Source organism: Podarcis liolepis (genome assembly GCF_965112155.1).
Source record: "Podarcis liolepis genome assembly, chromosome: 2".
Taxonomy (NCBI): domain Eukaryota; kingdom Metazoa; phylum Chordata; class Lepidosauria; order Squamata; family Lacertidae; genus Podarcis; species Podarcis liolepis.
In genome coordinates, this window is record NC_139555.1 from 48,978,509 (window position 1) to 48,995,749 (window position 17,241).

A 17,241-nucleotide genomic window follows, 5' to 3' on the forward strand; every position below is an offset into this window, starting at 1 on the left:
GGCTTTTTAAGTTGCACTTGAAAGCTAGACCCCCTTTCTCTGTGAATATATTTCTGCTCCTCTTTTCAGTTGGTTTACTGGGCCTTTTGAAGTGGCGTATGAAGCCAGAGCTCTTGAAGGAGAACTTAGAAAAACTGAAGATTGTGGATGGGGAAGAAATTGTGAAGGTATGTTTTTAAAATGTTTACAGTAGTGTAATTTTAGGTCAGGGACTTTCTGAAAAGCCAGATACTATGGGGAGGTAATCATCCCCCTTTCCCGGGAAATGATGTAGTGTGCAGTCCTTGGTTCCTCAATGGATAAATATTTCCTAGAGAGACAAATTAGGAATCCTGGTGCTATTCCTCAATTTATTTCCAAAATCCATGTAGGAAATCTTAGCCATTTCAACAACATGTTTTTCTATCTCAAGTGGTAACACATCTTTTGTGCTCATTGAAGCAAACTAATCCCTTGAGAATGGCTCAGGAAATTGTCTTCACTTGTATCAGCCATCATAGGCTGAGAGCATAGTCCTCAAATAATACAGTTGTGTTTTCTTTTTACAAGGCATCAGTCTTGTTGGCTTCATTGGGGGAAAGGCCGTGGGTCAGTGGTAGAGCATATTATTTGCATGCAAAGGGTCACAGGTTCAACTCCCAGCATTTTCAGATGCGGCTGGGCATTTTCCCTACCTGAAACCCTGGAGAGCCACTTCTTTCTGGAAATAACTGCCCCAAAGTGACATCCGTTCAGGACAATACCAGTCTTGTTTACACAGAAAACAGATGGCAGCTGAACAATTGAACTGGATTTCAGGCATACCTTACATGGCAGAATTTCCATTTTATTTTAATGTTTTCCTATTTTATTAACCATGCTGTGCTAAATGCTGCCCTGGAATATGCTTCTCTTTGTTAGCTTTTTTGTTTTTTAAAAGCAAACATGATTTTTTTTTAAAGACAATGATGAAACAATTGTGTTCAGAATATTTTCAAACAAAAGAAAGCATGTTTTTCAAAGACTTGGTATTAGAGTCCCTCCCCCCAATATGCCCTCTGCCCCAGTGACCCCTGATTTGGTGGGAGCAGGTTCTTTGCAAATTCCTGATTGATTGTATGTGACGGGGGGCAGTCCTGGTTGTTCATATGTCTGCTCTGTTCATTTATCAAATAGAGGATGAGGTTTGATTTTTACATCAAAAGGGGCACCTGGGTGGAGGGTCGCACCTGCCTTCTGTTGCATTGTGCTGAGCAATTTTCTCCCATATTAGCTTCAATACTGAAAGTAAGTTAAGGCTGCATGTGTGCTAAATACAGCAGGTATAATTCATTTTCCCTTGACTTGAAGCTTCACACAAATATTCTTTGGGGACACTCACACTGATTAAAGTAGAACCAGCAAGCTGCTTCTTTAGCACTCCCCAAACTTATCAAAATTCTGGGCATGGCAGTTTTGTAACAACCATAGATCCTTTGATTCAAGTCTTTACTCTTTACGCACGATTAACTCAAAGTAAGCACAATATCAAGGCAAATCTAAAAGGCAATGTCTCTTTGCCTGTACAAATGAAATGAAATATATGCTTACAGGGTTGTGAGACTAAGAAAAGCTACCCATTATCTTTTCCTTTCCTATTAATATATATATAAAGTAAATTAATCTCTGATCAAAAGGTGAGTGTTGCTCTTTTTTGGAAAATATTTGTGTTTATTGATGAAATGTGAACATGTAATGGTTTATCTATGTGATGCAAGCTCCTTTTCTATGAAGAACTATACTTCAGACTATGACTATGGAAATACAGTGGTGCCCCGCAAGACGAATGCCTCGCAAGACGAAAAACCTGCTAGACAAAAGGGTTTTCCGTTTTTCGATGCGCTTCACAAGACGAATTTCCCTATGGGCTTGCTTCGTAAAACGAAAAAGTCTTGCGAGTCTTGCGTTTTTTTCCGCTCCCCCCTTTTTCTAAGCCGCTAAGCCGCTAATAGCCTTTTAGCCGCTAAGCCGCTAAGCCTTTAATAGCCGCTAAACCGCTAATAGCGCTAATCCGCTAAGCCGCTAATAGAGTTGCTTTGCAAGACGAAAAAACCGCTAGACGAAGAGACTCGCGGAACGGATTAATTTCGTCTTGCGAGGCACCACTGTATGTAGCAAGGATTACTTACCTACATACAAAATCCACAGCTTGGTAACATCATTATTAGGGCCAACCAAAATATCACAAACTTTCATGTTTTCCATCAGGCAAGATGTTACACACAGCAGTCACACTAGAAGCACTGGTGAAGAGGGCGAGATTATAAACCTTCATTCATTTGATGCAAACGGCTCTTTAATGGGGTTTAGAAAAGGAATTCAGTTGACCCAGGCTATTCTAGAAGATCTATTCAGATTGTTTCTAAACTTGAAAAGCCGCCTTCTGCACCGTGTAAATAAGCAGTTCATTAATCTTTCTTTGCATTGAACTGATGTTTCTTTTTCTGCTGTAAGAACTGATTTTTTTGGAAATGTGGGTCAAGTTCAGAGTTGTCCCTGTGCTAGCTTGTAGCTTCTTTTTGTAAAAGATCAGTTCATCTCCTGATCAATGTCATATATTTCGCATATTGGAGCTTTAATGTTGTTCTTATGATGTCTATATCAGTGTTTCCCAACCACTGTTCCGCGGCACACTAGTGTGCCGCGAGATGTTGCCTGGTGTGCCGCAGGAAAAATTAAAAAATTCAAAAGATTTTTTTTTTAAAGTCAAATTTTCGATTGGGGCGCCGTCACTAGATGACCCCTGGGGTTCCCTCCCTCCCTCCCTCCCGCTCTGCGCCTCCCTCCTCCTCCTCCTCCGGGGAGGCCCTTCCTGGCTCTCGGCCAAGGCTTGGCAGCTGCCACTCACTCACTTGCTCGCCCACCCGTCCCTCCATCCCTGCACCCGGCCTCTCCCCCTCCGTCGTCCCCTCCGTCCGTAGTCCCCTCGCCCTTGGGCCCCGCGCCCGCGCGGGGTGCGCGAACTACGTTTCCCAGCGTGGCCTGGCGGGCCGGGCATTTTGTTTGAAGCGCTCTTCTCCCGGCCATGGAATGAGCGCAGCGGCGGCGGGCGGGCGGGCAGGGGCTCTTCCGCGCAGACCCCGCGCAGCCTGCCTGCGCCCCCGCGGAGATCGGGCGGCAGGATGGAACCCGGGGATCCCCCCGGAGGCGGAGCGGCGGAGGCGGAGGCTGCCCCCCAGGTAGGGCTGCGTCGGGGGTTTTTAATTTTTGCAATGCTGCATCCGCGCCGGAGGGGACGCATCGGACCGCGGGGAGACCCCTTGGCGGGCGTGCAAGTCAATGCATGCATGCAGGCGTTGCATGGAGTGCAGTGCAATGCAATGGCAACGCGGCGCCCTGCATGCATGCATGCATGCAACTTCCACCGGCGCTCCGGACTTGGCAGGTGAGGGGGGTCCCCAGTGGGTGGCAGAGAGAGCCGGGAGGGCGAAGGGGAGCCGGGGGGGAGCAGCGCTGCTCCCCGAGCCGAGCCTGGGGGGAAACTTCGGCGTCGTTGCGCCGGGTGTTGGAAGCGGAGGCTGGCGGGGGCCCCTCACCTGCAAAACCTGGTCGCCTCTCATATATTTCGTGCATTGCATTCATCGCCCGCTTTCTCCTCCAAGGAGCTCCCGGGGGCGTGCGTGGTTCTCCCCGTGTTATCCTCGCAACAACAGCCCTGCGAGGTGGGTCAGGCGAGTGGCCCAAGGGAGCACCCAGGGATTGTCCTGGCCAGGTGGGGTGATTTGAACCCTGCTCTCTGCCCGGTCTTCGTCCTCATTTAGCCCCACATGTGCATGACTGTGCATGACTGAGGTTTCCCCCCCTCGTCTTGGCTATGGTGTGAGTCTGTGCTGTTAATTAATGGGGTTCTGCCTTCGGAGAAGATGAGCCAGCCCTCAAGGAGGTGATTATGTAATTTGCTAGCAATTCATGTCCCTCCCGGCGTGACGCTGCGCGCTGACGTCACGGGGCTGTAATGGTGGTGTGCCTCGAGATTTTTTTCATGAAACAAGTGTGCCTTTGCCCAAAAAAGGTTGGGAAACACTGGTCTATATCATAAGCAACATGTGGTAGAAAAGCCAAATAAAAGTTTTCATCACCCTCTTTAGTGGTATTCTGTAGAATATTCCAGCTGGGGTTCACGGGCACCAAGTTTCTGAGGCTGGAATTGTGGTTGGCAACTGGCAGCATAATGGCTGATCCTGGCCTGCTGCAAACCTCTTCACCATCCTTTCCTTTTTCTCATATGATTTTTCTGACAAAGCACAAAGGGCGGGAGAGACCTGAGCTGGTATGAATGGAAGGAGGAATCCTCTTCCAGTTGGCACGCACCATGTTTTCATTCCCACTTGGCAATGATTTGGGTGATACCGAAGACTTGAGACCAGGCATGCTAATGGGAGGAGAGATACTAGCTTTATCTCCTTCCCCTGCATTTGTGCTTTAAGTATCCTGATGGTCTGGGCATACTATCAAGCCATTTTAGGCTGAGGGATATTACTTAACACCAGCTGCAGCTAAATTCACAGTGACACACTGCTGAAAACAATTACTTTCCACATTTTAAGGGACTGTGCAACTTACAAACCTCTTGCAGTACACCTGTGAACATTTACAGATAAAGCAATCAACTTTCCACTTGTGGGGAATAGGAAATGCTCTGCTCATTCCAGTATAAACTGTAGGTCATCCTTAGCATTACATTGGGGGGGGGGGGGAATGACTGCTTTGCTTGTTTGAGTCAAATGTGTGCTATGATAAGAAAATAAGTCTTCAAAGATGTGGTGATGCTCCAGGTGACAAGGCTAGAAAGATGGATCCTTTGAGGCATGAAATGCTTTCCCTGGGGCTAGGTGGAATTTTTCTTTTAAAGCCATGAAAATGTTTCTCAAAGAATCTTTATCCTATCATGATATCAAAGCTTGTAAAATATTTGTTCATCCTCTCTCTCTCTCTCTCTCTCTCTCTCTCTCTCTCTCCCTCTCTTTCTTTCTTTAGTTCCTCCAAGATACTTTAGATGCCTTGTTTAATATCATGATGGAACATTCTCATAGTGATGAATATGACATTCTCGTCTTTGATGCACTGGTAAGGATTGCCCTCTGCTGTTCAAGTTCAAACTATGGGCTCTATTTTTTGAAACAATTTACTATAGGAGCAAGGCACTGCTTGTGACTGAAATGGCTTCAGGATCACCAACATAGATATGTTGCATCCCTCGATAATAAACTTTTGGCTTTAGCTAATACACAAAATACCTAATTGAAATTTTTTAGGAGCTCATTGCAAACTGTAACTTTTCAAATGACTTTTGGTGTGCAAAATAAAAACAAAAAAAGCCACTAATCCTATTAACCTGTTACAGATCTACATAATAGGACTCATTGCAGACAGAAAATTCCAGCATTTCAATACCGTACTGGAGGCTTATATACAGCAGCACTTCAGCGCAACTTTAGCCTACAAGTAAGTTGACAATATTTCAATCATTACAGAGAAAAGTGATATATAAAACAAATAATTTGCATTCACACCATCCATAGCATCCCTGGTATCTCCATGTAAAACTCGGTGGCAGAGCTGGAAGTGACATCTTCTCTGGACTTTAGGGGAGGAGGGGGGCTCGTTTAATTTCACTGCACATAGGTGGTGTAGAGACAATAAAGGTTTATTATTATTATTTATTATTATTATTTTATTTTTATTTTTCTGTCAGTCTTCGGGAAAGATAATGCTCCCTTCTCCAGATCAATATTGTCATCAAATTAACATACAAACACCAACAGATACTCATCTTGGGAAATGTCATATTTCTGAAGAGAGGTGCACAAATTTTCCATAGACAGATGGTACGACAAGCTGTGTCATCTTGCCTTGTTGGAAAAACTTGCCCACAACATAAGACTCACTAAAGGTCACATAAAATCAGGCTCACTCACAGCAATTTGGCACTCTTTTTATTGATTACACATCAAAGCCAAGTGCACTAAAGCAACCCCTAACCCTGCCCCCTATTTATTAGTTTGGTAGGGACTTTAGAACACTATGGGTCTTCAGATCTACCATACGCTCAGGAAGGAAAAAGGGAATAAAAGTACCAATGAGTTTGTTGGCAGTAAACTCCATCTATTACTACCGTATGTTGGTTTTTGTTCACTGTATTTTCAAGAAAATGATTCCTCATCGATCTCTGAGTGCTGGTCTACATGCTTTGTATACAAGGCTTGTCTGTGCAAAGTTTAACTTGCCGAATAGATTTCCTGCATTATGTGTAGCAGAACTCCATGCCACTGATGGAAGATCTTGTCTGGTGATGATGGTATGGAGATTCTGCACTGTGTGGACAAGGCATATGGTGAACTACACTACAGATCCACAAGCTGCAAAATTAGTTATGTTGTTCCATGTGTAGATGGGAACTTAGTCCCTTGAGATGTGAATGTGTTAGATCTTATGGTTGGAACTTCCCCTAAACTGCATGTGTTGGGGCATCAAGCTGGGTGCAGTCTTTTATGCACAGCTTCTGTCTGTTCTCTAATGGTTGCCCTCAGTGGATTCTGGAGCTTTGAATCTCTTTTAAAAAATGGGCAATGTCTAAGGCTTTCCCATTAGGTAGAATGAGTTAATCAATCTCTTTAGGTAGCACATGGAGACAATGCACCCCCTGCTGCCCTCAGGTGCTGTGGAATATGTTACCCTATTGCCAATGTTGCACTTAAGTTCAACGGCCAGCGCAGTCAACTTCTGTCCATGGAGGGTGGAATCTTGTCCTTTGCCTTGGGCAGAAAAATGTCTTGGGCTGGCTCTGCTAAGGAGTCTGCCATGGTGCTTGGGGTGTGATTTCATGGGCCCTTCCAGGGAGGCTGTGGAAGTGTCAGAATCTGGTTAGCGCTAAAGTTTCATAAGCTGTGAGTTGGAATGAGGTCACCTGCTCAAATGTTCAAGGGATTGCTGGTACCATTCTACAGTCTTCTTAAGATCATTGATACATAGAGAATTTTTACTATCCACATGTGTGTATGGTATGTAATACGGTTCAGAATGTGTCCTTAGATTTGTTTCTAGTCATTATATAAAATAGTTTTGCTTCATACTAAGAGCAGGATTCACCTAACAAGGGCTTCCACTTGTACAATGAGGCTGTGCACCCTGCTGCTCCCTGAAATTGGCTCTGAGGCAGGGAAGTTGGAAGAACCCCCAGAACAGCACATGGGGAGGGGAGGATCAGTCTGCTATTGAAACCAGTCATGACTTAAGTCTCATAGTTTACAAAAGGGGAGCTCACCTAGTCTAGATTCAATCCATTTTTTAAAAGGAAGGTGTTTTGTGTGTGCGATTGCACACACACTTTCTTCTAAGAGCGTATTAGACTATGGAGCATACAGAATATATTGTATGATTTACAATATATATTTCCACCAATATATTTTCCACTCATAGCTATGAGTCGGTGGCTTTCAGGTACAGTCCTTTGTCATCTTCATCATCATTCCAGTCCTTGCCAAAATACTTTGCATGCTGCAAAAACGTTTAAATACTGCAACCCAAAGTACTGCTTTGCTGCAGATTGTTTGGCGCCAAGAATTCCCAGCCCTACACTGTACTAGCAATATTATTCAGTGCAATGACCGTGGCCACTGTCCAAAGCCATCCTGTGTGATAGATAGAAATAATAATGGGAAATAAAAGGTCATGCTACTGTGCTTTCCCCCCATTGAATTGTGTAATATTTTTATTTGAATTATAAAGTAATAAAACCAAGTCTGCCATGTTACATCATGCACTATATAGATATTTGCCACTTTACAAAGGAAATGTGATAAAGTTTAACCCTATTCCCCCTTTGTAACACATTTTTCCAATTTCAGGAAACTAATGACAGTTTTGAAGACTTACTTGGACATTTCCTGCAGAGGGGAACAGTGTGAACCTATACTAAGAACTCTGAAATCTCTGGAATATGTGTTCAAGTTCATAGTTCGGTCAAGGACTTTGTTTTCACAGTAAGTATTAGAGTCTGATTACTTTTGAAATAGCACTGAGGGTGAGGGGCTTCTGGCCTGACCACCAGATGCAGCCCCTGCTTAATTTCACCAGGCTCTTGGGAGTTTCAGGGAATTTTTCACCTACTCTATTAAATAATGTTGGAAATCTATTTTTTTTAATTAAATGTATATTCTTGATAGATCGGACATGTGTTCACCTGCCTATTATTCAAATAGATTAATTGGGTGGGTGTTGCAGTTACTGTGACAGTGAGCTCACATTTTGCCATAATAGAAATAGAACTGGAAATGCTCTGGGCCGGAGAAGATTACAGATGAAATTTTGTTTGCAAGGTCAATGAAAGCAGATATTGCACACAGATATTATACATGGCACCTGATGCAGTGGCACAATTTACAGTATTGGCAGAGGTTATCAACCTTGTTTGTGCTGTCCTTAGAGGTAGTAATGGCACTTGTAAAATAGCATCTTGTGTTTCAGGATACAAAATCAGCACAACAATGTAAACTTGCATAGCAGTCTCCAGTAGCTTTAATTGTATTCTTCAGGATCAACACATTACAGTTGCCAAATAGGCCCAGAGAGGAGAAGGGAGTCTGAGAAACCAATAAGTGTGTAATAAGCTTGTACATTTAATTTCAAGGAGCAATCTTGAATTTGGAATAGTGTTTTCCTTAAGATCTACAATTTTTAAGAGCAAAAGTTCTCCATTTGCTCCAAAAGAAACATAGGCTTGCCCTTTAAACAAGGACTTTGCTTTCTTATGTAAATAATTCGGTTGACTTTTACCATATACAAAAACAGTCCCCCCTACCCCCGCTCTTTATATGATAGATCTGAGAGCACAGGAGGGAATATCCCCCCTCCCCAAATAAGGAGTATAAAGCTACATTGTGCAAGGAAACTGCCCTTACGTTTTTTATTCAGAACCACAAAATAGAAACAACTCCTTAACCAAATTGTTACCTTCCATGCATTAGGAGGAATAGCACAGAAACAAAACTGGTAATTGGACAAGAGGGATTGTTTTCAGTGCAAAATGCCACAATAAGAATAACATTTAAGAACTTGAAGAAAGAAACAGTCATGATCCCAGCGAGTCATCAAACCTGGTCTATAATTTAATACTTTGCGGAATGCTTAGCATAAACTCTCAAAAAAGGAGTTCCCCATCTTATCAAAAGTATCTTGCATGTTTAAAAGAAGAAGAAATAAATACATTTGTATTCCATACCCAGCAGTTTCTTCTACTCAAGCTGTGGAATATTGGAGGATCCCTAGCTTTCCTTGCTAAATACCTAGCTATTAAAGCAGCAAATCATAGCCAGGCTTGCTGTGACTTTGATTACGGGAAAGGGGGGATTTCTTTGTTAGGGGTCCATCAGAGCTTCACTGGAAGGATTTCATACATTTTAAAATGTTAAAAATAAAATTAACTTTAAAACAAAGTTAGCTTCAGATTACAAAGCACACCAAAGGAAGGTGCTAACTACATGTTTGTAGCAACTACATTTTTGATGGGTTACTTCAAGGCCTAAAGCTAAAAAAACACACCTGTTGATTTATACTGTATACTCCAAGAATTATTTTGACTTCTGCAGCAGTTCACATTATTAAACCTTGTGTATCATATCAGATTACAATTTCAAAACAATTGGAAATCTTCTTTGTACAGAGGTCATGTTTGTGCTTTCAACTTTGGCAAAAAGTAAAAACAAACAATTTTAGGGACATCTATCCCCTCTTTTTTAATGTAATCTCGAAAAATGAGATTTACTATCACATTCTTGCCCTGTCCTGTTGAAGTTCCAGTCTCTCTCTCTCTCTCTCTCTCTCTCTCTCTCTCTCTCTCTCTCTTGACACATTGGAAACATAAATCCCAGACTGTTCAAAAACTTCAGCTCAAACTCCTCAATTTTAGCTTAGCGTGGAGACCAACATTTTACTACAATTTAATTTAATGCTTAGGTTGAAATTCCTTCTTCTCCCCACTGCAACAATTTTATCTAGTGCTTTGTATTGTATTTGTATTGTATTTAGACTAGGCTTTGTATTGCCTGTCATTGTCGCCATCAGCATCATCATCATAGACATTTATTGCGCTAGCCATAGGCCATGGCATCATTCAGAAAAATAACAAAAGGAAAAACAGCAATAACCATAAAAATCATCAGGCACCACACATACAATATAAACCACAGTCACAACTACTAAGATTGTTTGTTGCATAAAATAGAATAGCAGAAGATTCGCTAGTAAAATGTGGCAAATTAAATATCCGAATCCCCTTTGCAGTTGACCGCTATTTTATCTAGTTCTTTCCTCCTGATCTTCTTAGCTGCCAGCGCATAGAGTGCTATTTTATAACTTACAAAGTCATCAGTATCGCTCAGCAGCCATTTCACCCTTTCCAACTATTCAAGTGAGTTCCATTCGGAAACAGGGGTCTTATGAATCGGTCTCTTGGGTCTATATATAACGGGTATTGCAATAAATAGTGGTACAGGTCCTCCACACAGGGTTGCCCACACAAAGTATTTCTTCATAATGTACTTTGCCGTAGCGTCCATCCAACACCGCTGAGGGTATCGAAATTCTGTGAAAGCAATTCTAAGCATGGCAAGTGGGAGCTTTGACAGATAATTGGCCCCGGTATGCTCGGTTTTAATAAGTAGGAACCATGGCGAACTCTTGGTAGAAGCCATCATGGTTAGATCCCTTTCTGCATGGGACCTAAAGAGACAATCTCTTAAGTGCCTCTTGTCCATCTTCATAGTCACCTGAAAATCTTGTAATTGGTATTGGGACAAGAGGCGTTGGATACTGTCCTTCCAACATTTGGTCTGTTTCTATTCTGTGTGTGACATAGCAGGGAATCTCTCCTCCAAAAGAAATTGAAGTAATTTAAGCACAGGTAATCAATTCTGGCCTGTATTGTTGTCACAACACAATTGTTGTCAATATACATCCAAATGAAACCCTGGAGAGGGAAATCAGAGTAAACCTATGGCTTATACATATGTTGATAGTCTGATTTATTTGTAGAACTACTGGTCTAAAATGAAACCAAAGATACATCCCATTAGCTGAAGTTACCTCTACTTCTCTAGGTTTTCATGTATCCATTAGATCAACTAAAAGCTACAACCTTGCAGCAACCGTCAGACATAATAACAGTATCTTTTTAGATGATTGCTTTATTTTTTCTCAAGTGTTGTTGACAAAAGCTTTAAGCTTTTTTTCATTACTGCAAGTTTGCCATCTGTCAAAAGACAATCACTTTTGACCTTCACTCAGTATTTCAGTCTTTTGAAATATTCATTCCCAAACACATTCTAGATATTATTTTCCTACCCTCTTGCAAACACAGGAAAATCACTTCCCAGCACTTGAGCAAGCTTCATTCAAAGCTGGTCTATAGTTACATGTCAGGACCCCTCCGGGCATTATTTTTATTGAAGATTCATCATGATGTACATACCTGGTGTTGATGGAGAGGCTATATGGTATTGCACTTTCAGCACAACTTGTGCCTGTGACAGTTGCAGGGTGGATAAATGGCTTCAGTTGCCCACTTCAGCTCTTCTCCACATGTACGCAAAATGTGAGAGGGAGAGGGAGACTGCCGCACTGGCCCTGACCTCCTTGTGTGTAAGTTTTGCCCACATTAAAAATCCCCAAAGGAGTGCCTATGCACAAACAGGCAATGCTTTGCAGGTACCTAAACGGGCAGGGTCAGCAGTGCATGTGAGATTGGAGGTGGGTTCAGCAGCGCAGTCCCACTTCACCTTCTTAGTGTGCTTAACAAAAGTATGCTCAAGGTTTGCAGGGGTCTTGCATCTCCATGGCAATAGTTGAGCTTTTCTTAAAAAATGAATACTGTATTTGGAGTAAAATTTCTATAAATATATTTTAGGCTATTATTTGTTTTACAAGTCCCAGGTTACCTCTTCTGCAGATATGCTTGTTTTCGTTTAGACTTTTAGAGCTATGAGTTCTGAAGGAGCAATACTGACTTGAAATTAGTTCCGTTTAATTGTTTTGGGTGGTACCAATAGATCTCTGGATCACTAGTACTACCGTATAATATAAACTAAACAAAAACATTGTCAAATCAGGAAATTGAGATGCTGTGTAGCAGATATGGGAGTTGGGGGTGGGAAACCAACAGCAACCCAGCACTTATGCTCATTATTAAATAAATGCATCAACAGCAATGGGCTCTTTGTATGACGAAGGAATAATATGCTACATCAAAGCAGTGATGTTTAATAAAGGTAAGCAATGTTTCACCAACATAGATGCTGGTTGTCGTAACCAAGTTGTATGGTGTATCAGAATATAGTTGAAATAACTGGCAAAAAAATGTGAGTAGAAACAGTCATAAAATGGCTTCTCCCAGCTGAGAAAATATGTTGTAAAAAGTGATGTTTACAAATCCTGTTTCCATGTTGTGCTGCTATAATGTATGAGAGAGTCTTACACGTCCAATGTGCTTGACTACATCGCATCTTCATGCAAGGGTAAGCTTTGACTTTTAGTTGGAAGTAAATGGTGCCAGAGGAAGCAACTGTAACTTGCAGATTGGATTGCTGTTAGCTTTTGTATATAAGCTTCAGGCAAGTATTAGCCTTCCCTTGTCATAATAAAACATGCATTTCCATTCTTGTTTCAACCTCATGTAGCGGGTTAGATTAATTTGCTAATAAAGAAGATTAAATCAGCTTTAACGACCACTGATAAACCTGATAGAATGAAGGCTGCAGTACTGTTATTAACTAATGTGAATTGGGAAAAGTCCTTAATTTTGTTGTTAATTAGCAAGCTTTGAGCTTTACCTTTTTCGGAAAAAGGCAATATGTATTAACTGATATTTGATTTAATAAAGGTATAATACAACCAGATGATGAATGGCTAAATCCTGCTTTCGCCTTTTATAAATACTGCTGGGATATGATATTAATTCATGCTGGCTGGTAATCTAATTCACATTTGCTGTCTGGTTTTCTTAATATCTCGATTTGACACAGAATTGGATAGTGATGGAGTTACTCAGGAAACAATTATGAATAGCATTGGGTGCTTTAATTGTGCTACAAGAAACTGATGAGAAGGAATTTGAGGGTTTCGTGCTACAGACTTGTATAGTACAGGCTACAGCATTATTCATCTGAACAGAATAAGTGGCATCCAAATGCTGGGGCAGTTAGAAGTTTAGTAATCTAAGTAGCAGTGATGTGTTTGTGTTTTAAAAATATAGGTCTACCATTGTCTGGGATTTCCTAAAACTATAGTCCTGAATTAATCTAGATTGCTCCTGCTAATAGTGCTAGTAGTAGATTTTTATCACGTCTTAGTTCTTAGTAGTTGCATGGGTCCGGATGATGTCTGTATATGTTTTCCGAGTTCTCAAGTGCAGGACATGGGGAGACAGCCTGTTCTGAACTGGGTTGTACTCCCCTGGAAGGAACAGCTCCATAGCTTGGGGGTACTCCTGGATCCAACATTGTCATTTGAGGCCCAGGTAGCTAGGTGTGCCTGTTTCCAGCTATGTCTGGTTCACTAGCTACAGGCCATTTTGGATGGAGATGACTCAACCATGTTACTCCATGCTCTAGCAATTTCCAGACTGGATTACTGCAATGCATACTACATGAAATGTCCAAGTTGTCTTCCAAAGACAGCCTCAAGTATTTTTTCTGTAAAGGCTATTAACTTGGGGTGGGAGTAGGGAAATAAATAAGTATGTTTTTATGTTCTGTGTCCATGAATTAGAACAATAACGTTAGGTTAGTCATTTTAGGTACATGTATCTGTCTGATAATAACAGTCCAGTGATTTCATTTTTTTATTTGTTAGGGAGTTACATTTCTTAATGATAATATGTTTTCTCTCAGGCTGTATGAAGGCAAAGAAGTGACAGAATTTGAAGAAGCAATGAGGAGGCTTTTTGAATCAATCAACAACCTGATGAGAAGTCAAGAAAAAACAGCCCTTATACCACAGGTTTGCCTACTTTACCTGTCTTGCCCTGGATTAGAGCATGTGGAAGTACATAGAATCATAGAATTATAGAGTTGGAAAAGACCACAAGGGCCATCGAGTCCAACCCCCTGCCAAGCAGGAAACACCATCAGAGCACTCCTGACATATGGTTGTCAAGCCTCTGCTTAAAGACCTCCAAAGGAGGAGACTCCACCACACTCCTTGGCAGCAAATTCCACTGTCGAACAGCTCTTACTGTCAGGAAGTTCTTCCTAATGTTTAGGTGGAATCTTCTTTCTTGTAGTTTGCATCCATTGCTCCGTGTCCGCTTCTCTGGAGCAGCAGAAAACAACCTTTCTCCCTCCTCTATGTGACATCCTTTTATATATTTGAACATGGCTATCATATCACCCCTTAACCTCCTCTTCTCCAGGCTAAACATGCCCAGCTCCCTTAGCCGTTCCTCATAAGGCATCGTTTCCAGGCCTTTGACCATTTTGGTTGCCCTCCTCTGGACACGTTCCAGTTTGTCAGTGTCCTTCTTGAATTGTGGTGCGCAGAACTGGACACAGTACTCCAGGTGAGGTCTGACCAGAGCAGAATACAGTGGCACTATTACTTCCCTTGATCTAGATGCTATACTCCTATTGATGCAGCCCAGAATTGCATTGGCTTTTTTAGCTGCCGCGTCACACTGTTGGCTCATGTCAAGTTTGTGGTCAACCAAGACTCCTAGATCCTTTTCACATGTACTGCTCTCAAGCCAGGTGTCACCCATCTTGTATTTGTGCCTCTATCTACATATGTAGATTGGCAGCTTTGGGGAGCTCAATCTCTCTTTCCCTCCCTCCCTTTAATGGAAGTATAGAATTTCTCAAGAGCTCTCAGAAACTTGTGTGTGTGTGTGTGTGTGTGTGTGTGTGTGTGTGTGTGTGTGTGTGTTGTTTGTATGCTTATTTTAACACTGAAAGTTCTTTAGGACCAAATAATCTACTCTAAGCAGGTGCTTGACGCGGGTGGCGCTGTGGGTAAAAGCCTCAGCGCCTAGGACTTGCCGATCGAAAGGTCGGCGGTTCGAATCCCCGCGACGGGGTGCGCTCCCGTCGCTCGGTCCCAGCGCCTGCCAACCTAGCAGTTCGAAAGCACCCCCGGGTGCAAGTAGATAAATAGGGACCGCTTACTAGCAGGAAGGTAAACGGCGTTCCGTGTGTTGCGCTGGCTCGCCAGATGCAGCTTGTCACGCTGGCCACGTGACCCGGAAGTGTCTGCGGACAGCGCTGGCTCCTGGCCTCTAGAGTGAGATGAGCGCACAACCCTAGAGTCTGTCAAGACTGGCCCGTACGGGCAGGGGTACCTTTACCTTAAGCAGGTGCTTAGAAGTAGAATACGTTGTTATTGGTCTGCCCAGAGTGCCCTTTCACTGTTACAGTAACTATGTGGGTAGCACTCTGTGGGACTCCTACAATCATATGAAATCATTCCAAATGTTTAGGGCTTTCTGACAGAATTTGTGCCTATGTGACTAGCTTTGCCCACATGAAAAATGCTGAGAAATAGATTTTTTAAAAAAATAAATAAATACTGAAATATTGACTATTGAGTCAATATTTGAATAATATTGAGTAATATAGAGTTGGAAGAAATCCTGAGGGTCATCTAGTCCAACCCCCTCCAATGCAGGAATCTCAACTATCCAAGGAGAGTCAGCCACCTCTCATGGGGGTCTGTTCCACTGTCAAACAGCTCTTACTGTCAGAAAGTTCTTTATTATTCCTCCCTGCCAACAACATGACTACCTCTGCCCCCCCCTCATTCTTTTAGAAAGTGAATGTAGCTGTATAGCTTCCTTTGACAACTTGGTGTTGTAGCGAATGGGGTGGGGAGGGATAAAGAGGACTCAGAGGAAACCTGAGCTTAATCAGGCAGCGTATGATATGCCTTAGACTCAGGTAGGTTGTTTTCTGAGGCACCAAAAAGGAATCGTAGAGTTGGAAGGAACCACAAAGGTCATCTAGTCCAACCCCCTGCAATGCAGGAATCTTTTGCCCAAAGGGGAGGCTTGAACCCATAACCCTGAGATTAAGAGTCTTGTGTCCCAGCTGATCTGAATCCTGTGCATTGGTGAATAGCACTAATAAATATCGAGGTGCCAAGTAGGCTAGCACAAGATCTAAATTCTATTTTGGTATTTGCAGAAGCCTTTCTTGGAGATATATTCAAATTTATTTATTATTTTGAGGCTGGGGTGTTATTTAGATTTGTGATAGCACTGTGAAATCTTATAGCTAATGTAATCCCACTACTAAGGGCTGGACGATCAATCTTCCTGCGAAGTAGCACAGCTGAGTATTAGAGCAAAAAATAATCAATTGCACTTTGAATCCCTCTATTTAGTTTCAATGCTAAAGATCTGCAGGTTGGAATAGGTAGTGATAAACTGGGAAAGTGAGACGAAATATGGATGAAGAGGCTTACATTATGTGGACTTGAGGCTGCTAAAAGTAATTTAAGCATGGCATTTTACTGTTGTTGTTTTTAAAAAAATATGGGCCAGGAAACTAAGGACTATTGCTGTTGATAGTTGAAGGTCAGCATATGAAAATGTGTCATACATATATATATATATAGAATTATCCTCTTAATCCTCTGCTCAGAAGAATAAAAGTTGGGTTTTGTTTGTTTGTTTGTTTGGTTTTGCTTTGTGGTGTGGTTGTTAAGCAAAGCAAATATGTTTTCCTCAAGCACCTGATTTCATTTGGGCTTTGTAGTCTAGGGCAATGACTGATTGCTCACACAGAGATGATTTTAAACACGTAGCTGTCCAGGAGGCAGAAGTGCCCTAAACATGTCCAAATATCATTAATTATGGTCAGCAAATGAATATTTCAGTAACAACATGAGAGAAGTTGAAACCACAAGGAAAGGAAATGCCATGTTTTAAGTCAGACTTCAGCAGCAGGGAAAGATAAGGTGCCAAGTATGTTGGAAAAGATAGGCACTAAAATGGAAATGCCACAGCAGTGTGTACATGGACTGAGTATAAATGAGAGCAGCTGAGCACTTTGATCATAAAACTAAGCTTACGATCCTGAGCGAAACTGCAGGAATATTTTTAGTTGTATCACTTGAATTTGGGTGGAGAAGTCTCCCCCTCAAACTTCCTAAGTATTCCCCCCCCCCCCTTTGCTTGGAATACTTTTCTTATAGAAACCAGACAATGTAATGATTTTTTAAAAAAATAACCCTCTCTTA

The 17,241-nt window shown here is 42.0% G+C and overlaps 1 protein-coding gene across 5 annotated transcripts in view; it reads left to right on the plus strand.

Annotated features, from left to right (window-relative positions):
- The window catches only part of DOCK2 (dedicator of cytokinesis 2), a 266,689-nt gene that overhangs the window by 41,588 nt on the left and 207,860 nt on the right, over positions 1–17,241 (plus strand). For all 5 annotated transcript variants that reach the window (XM_083481684.1, XM_083481685.1, XM_083481687.1 and 2 more), the window contains 5 exons: positions 70–167; positions 4,996–5,085; positions 5,363–5,463; positions 7,866–8,000; positions 13,902–14,010. In XM_083481684.1, coding sequence (XP_083337810.1) covers positions 70–167; positions 4,996–5,085; positions 5,363–5,463; positions 7,866–8,000; positions 13,902–14,010 — 533 coding nt within the window. The remainder of the gene's footprint in view (positions 1–69; positions 168–4,995; positions 5,086–5,362; positions 5,464–7,865; positions 8,001–13,901; positions 14,011–17,241) is intronic.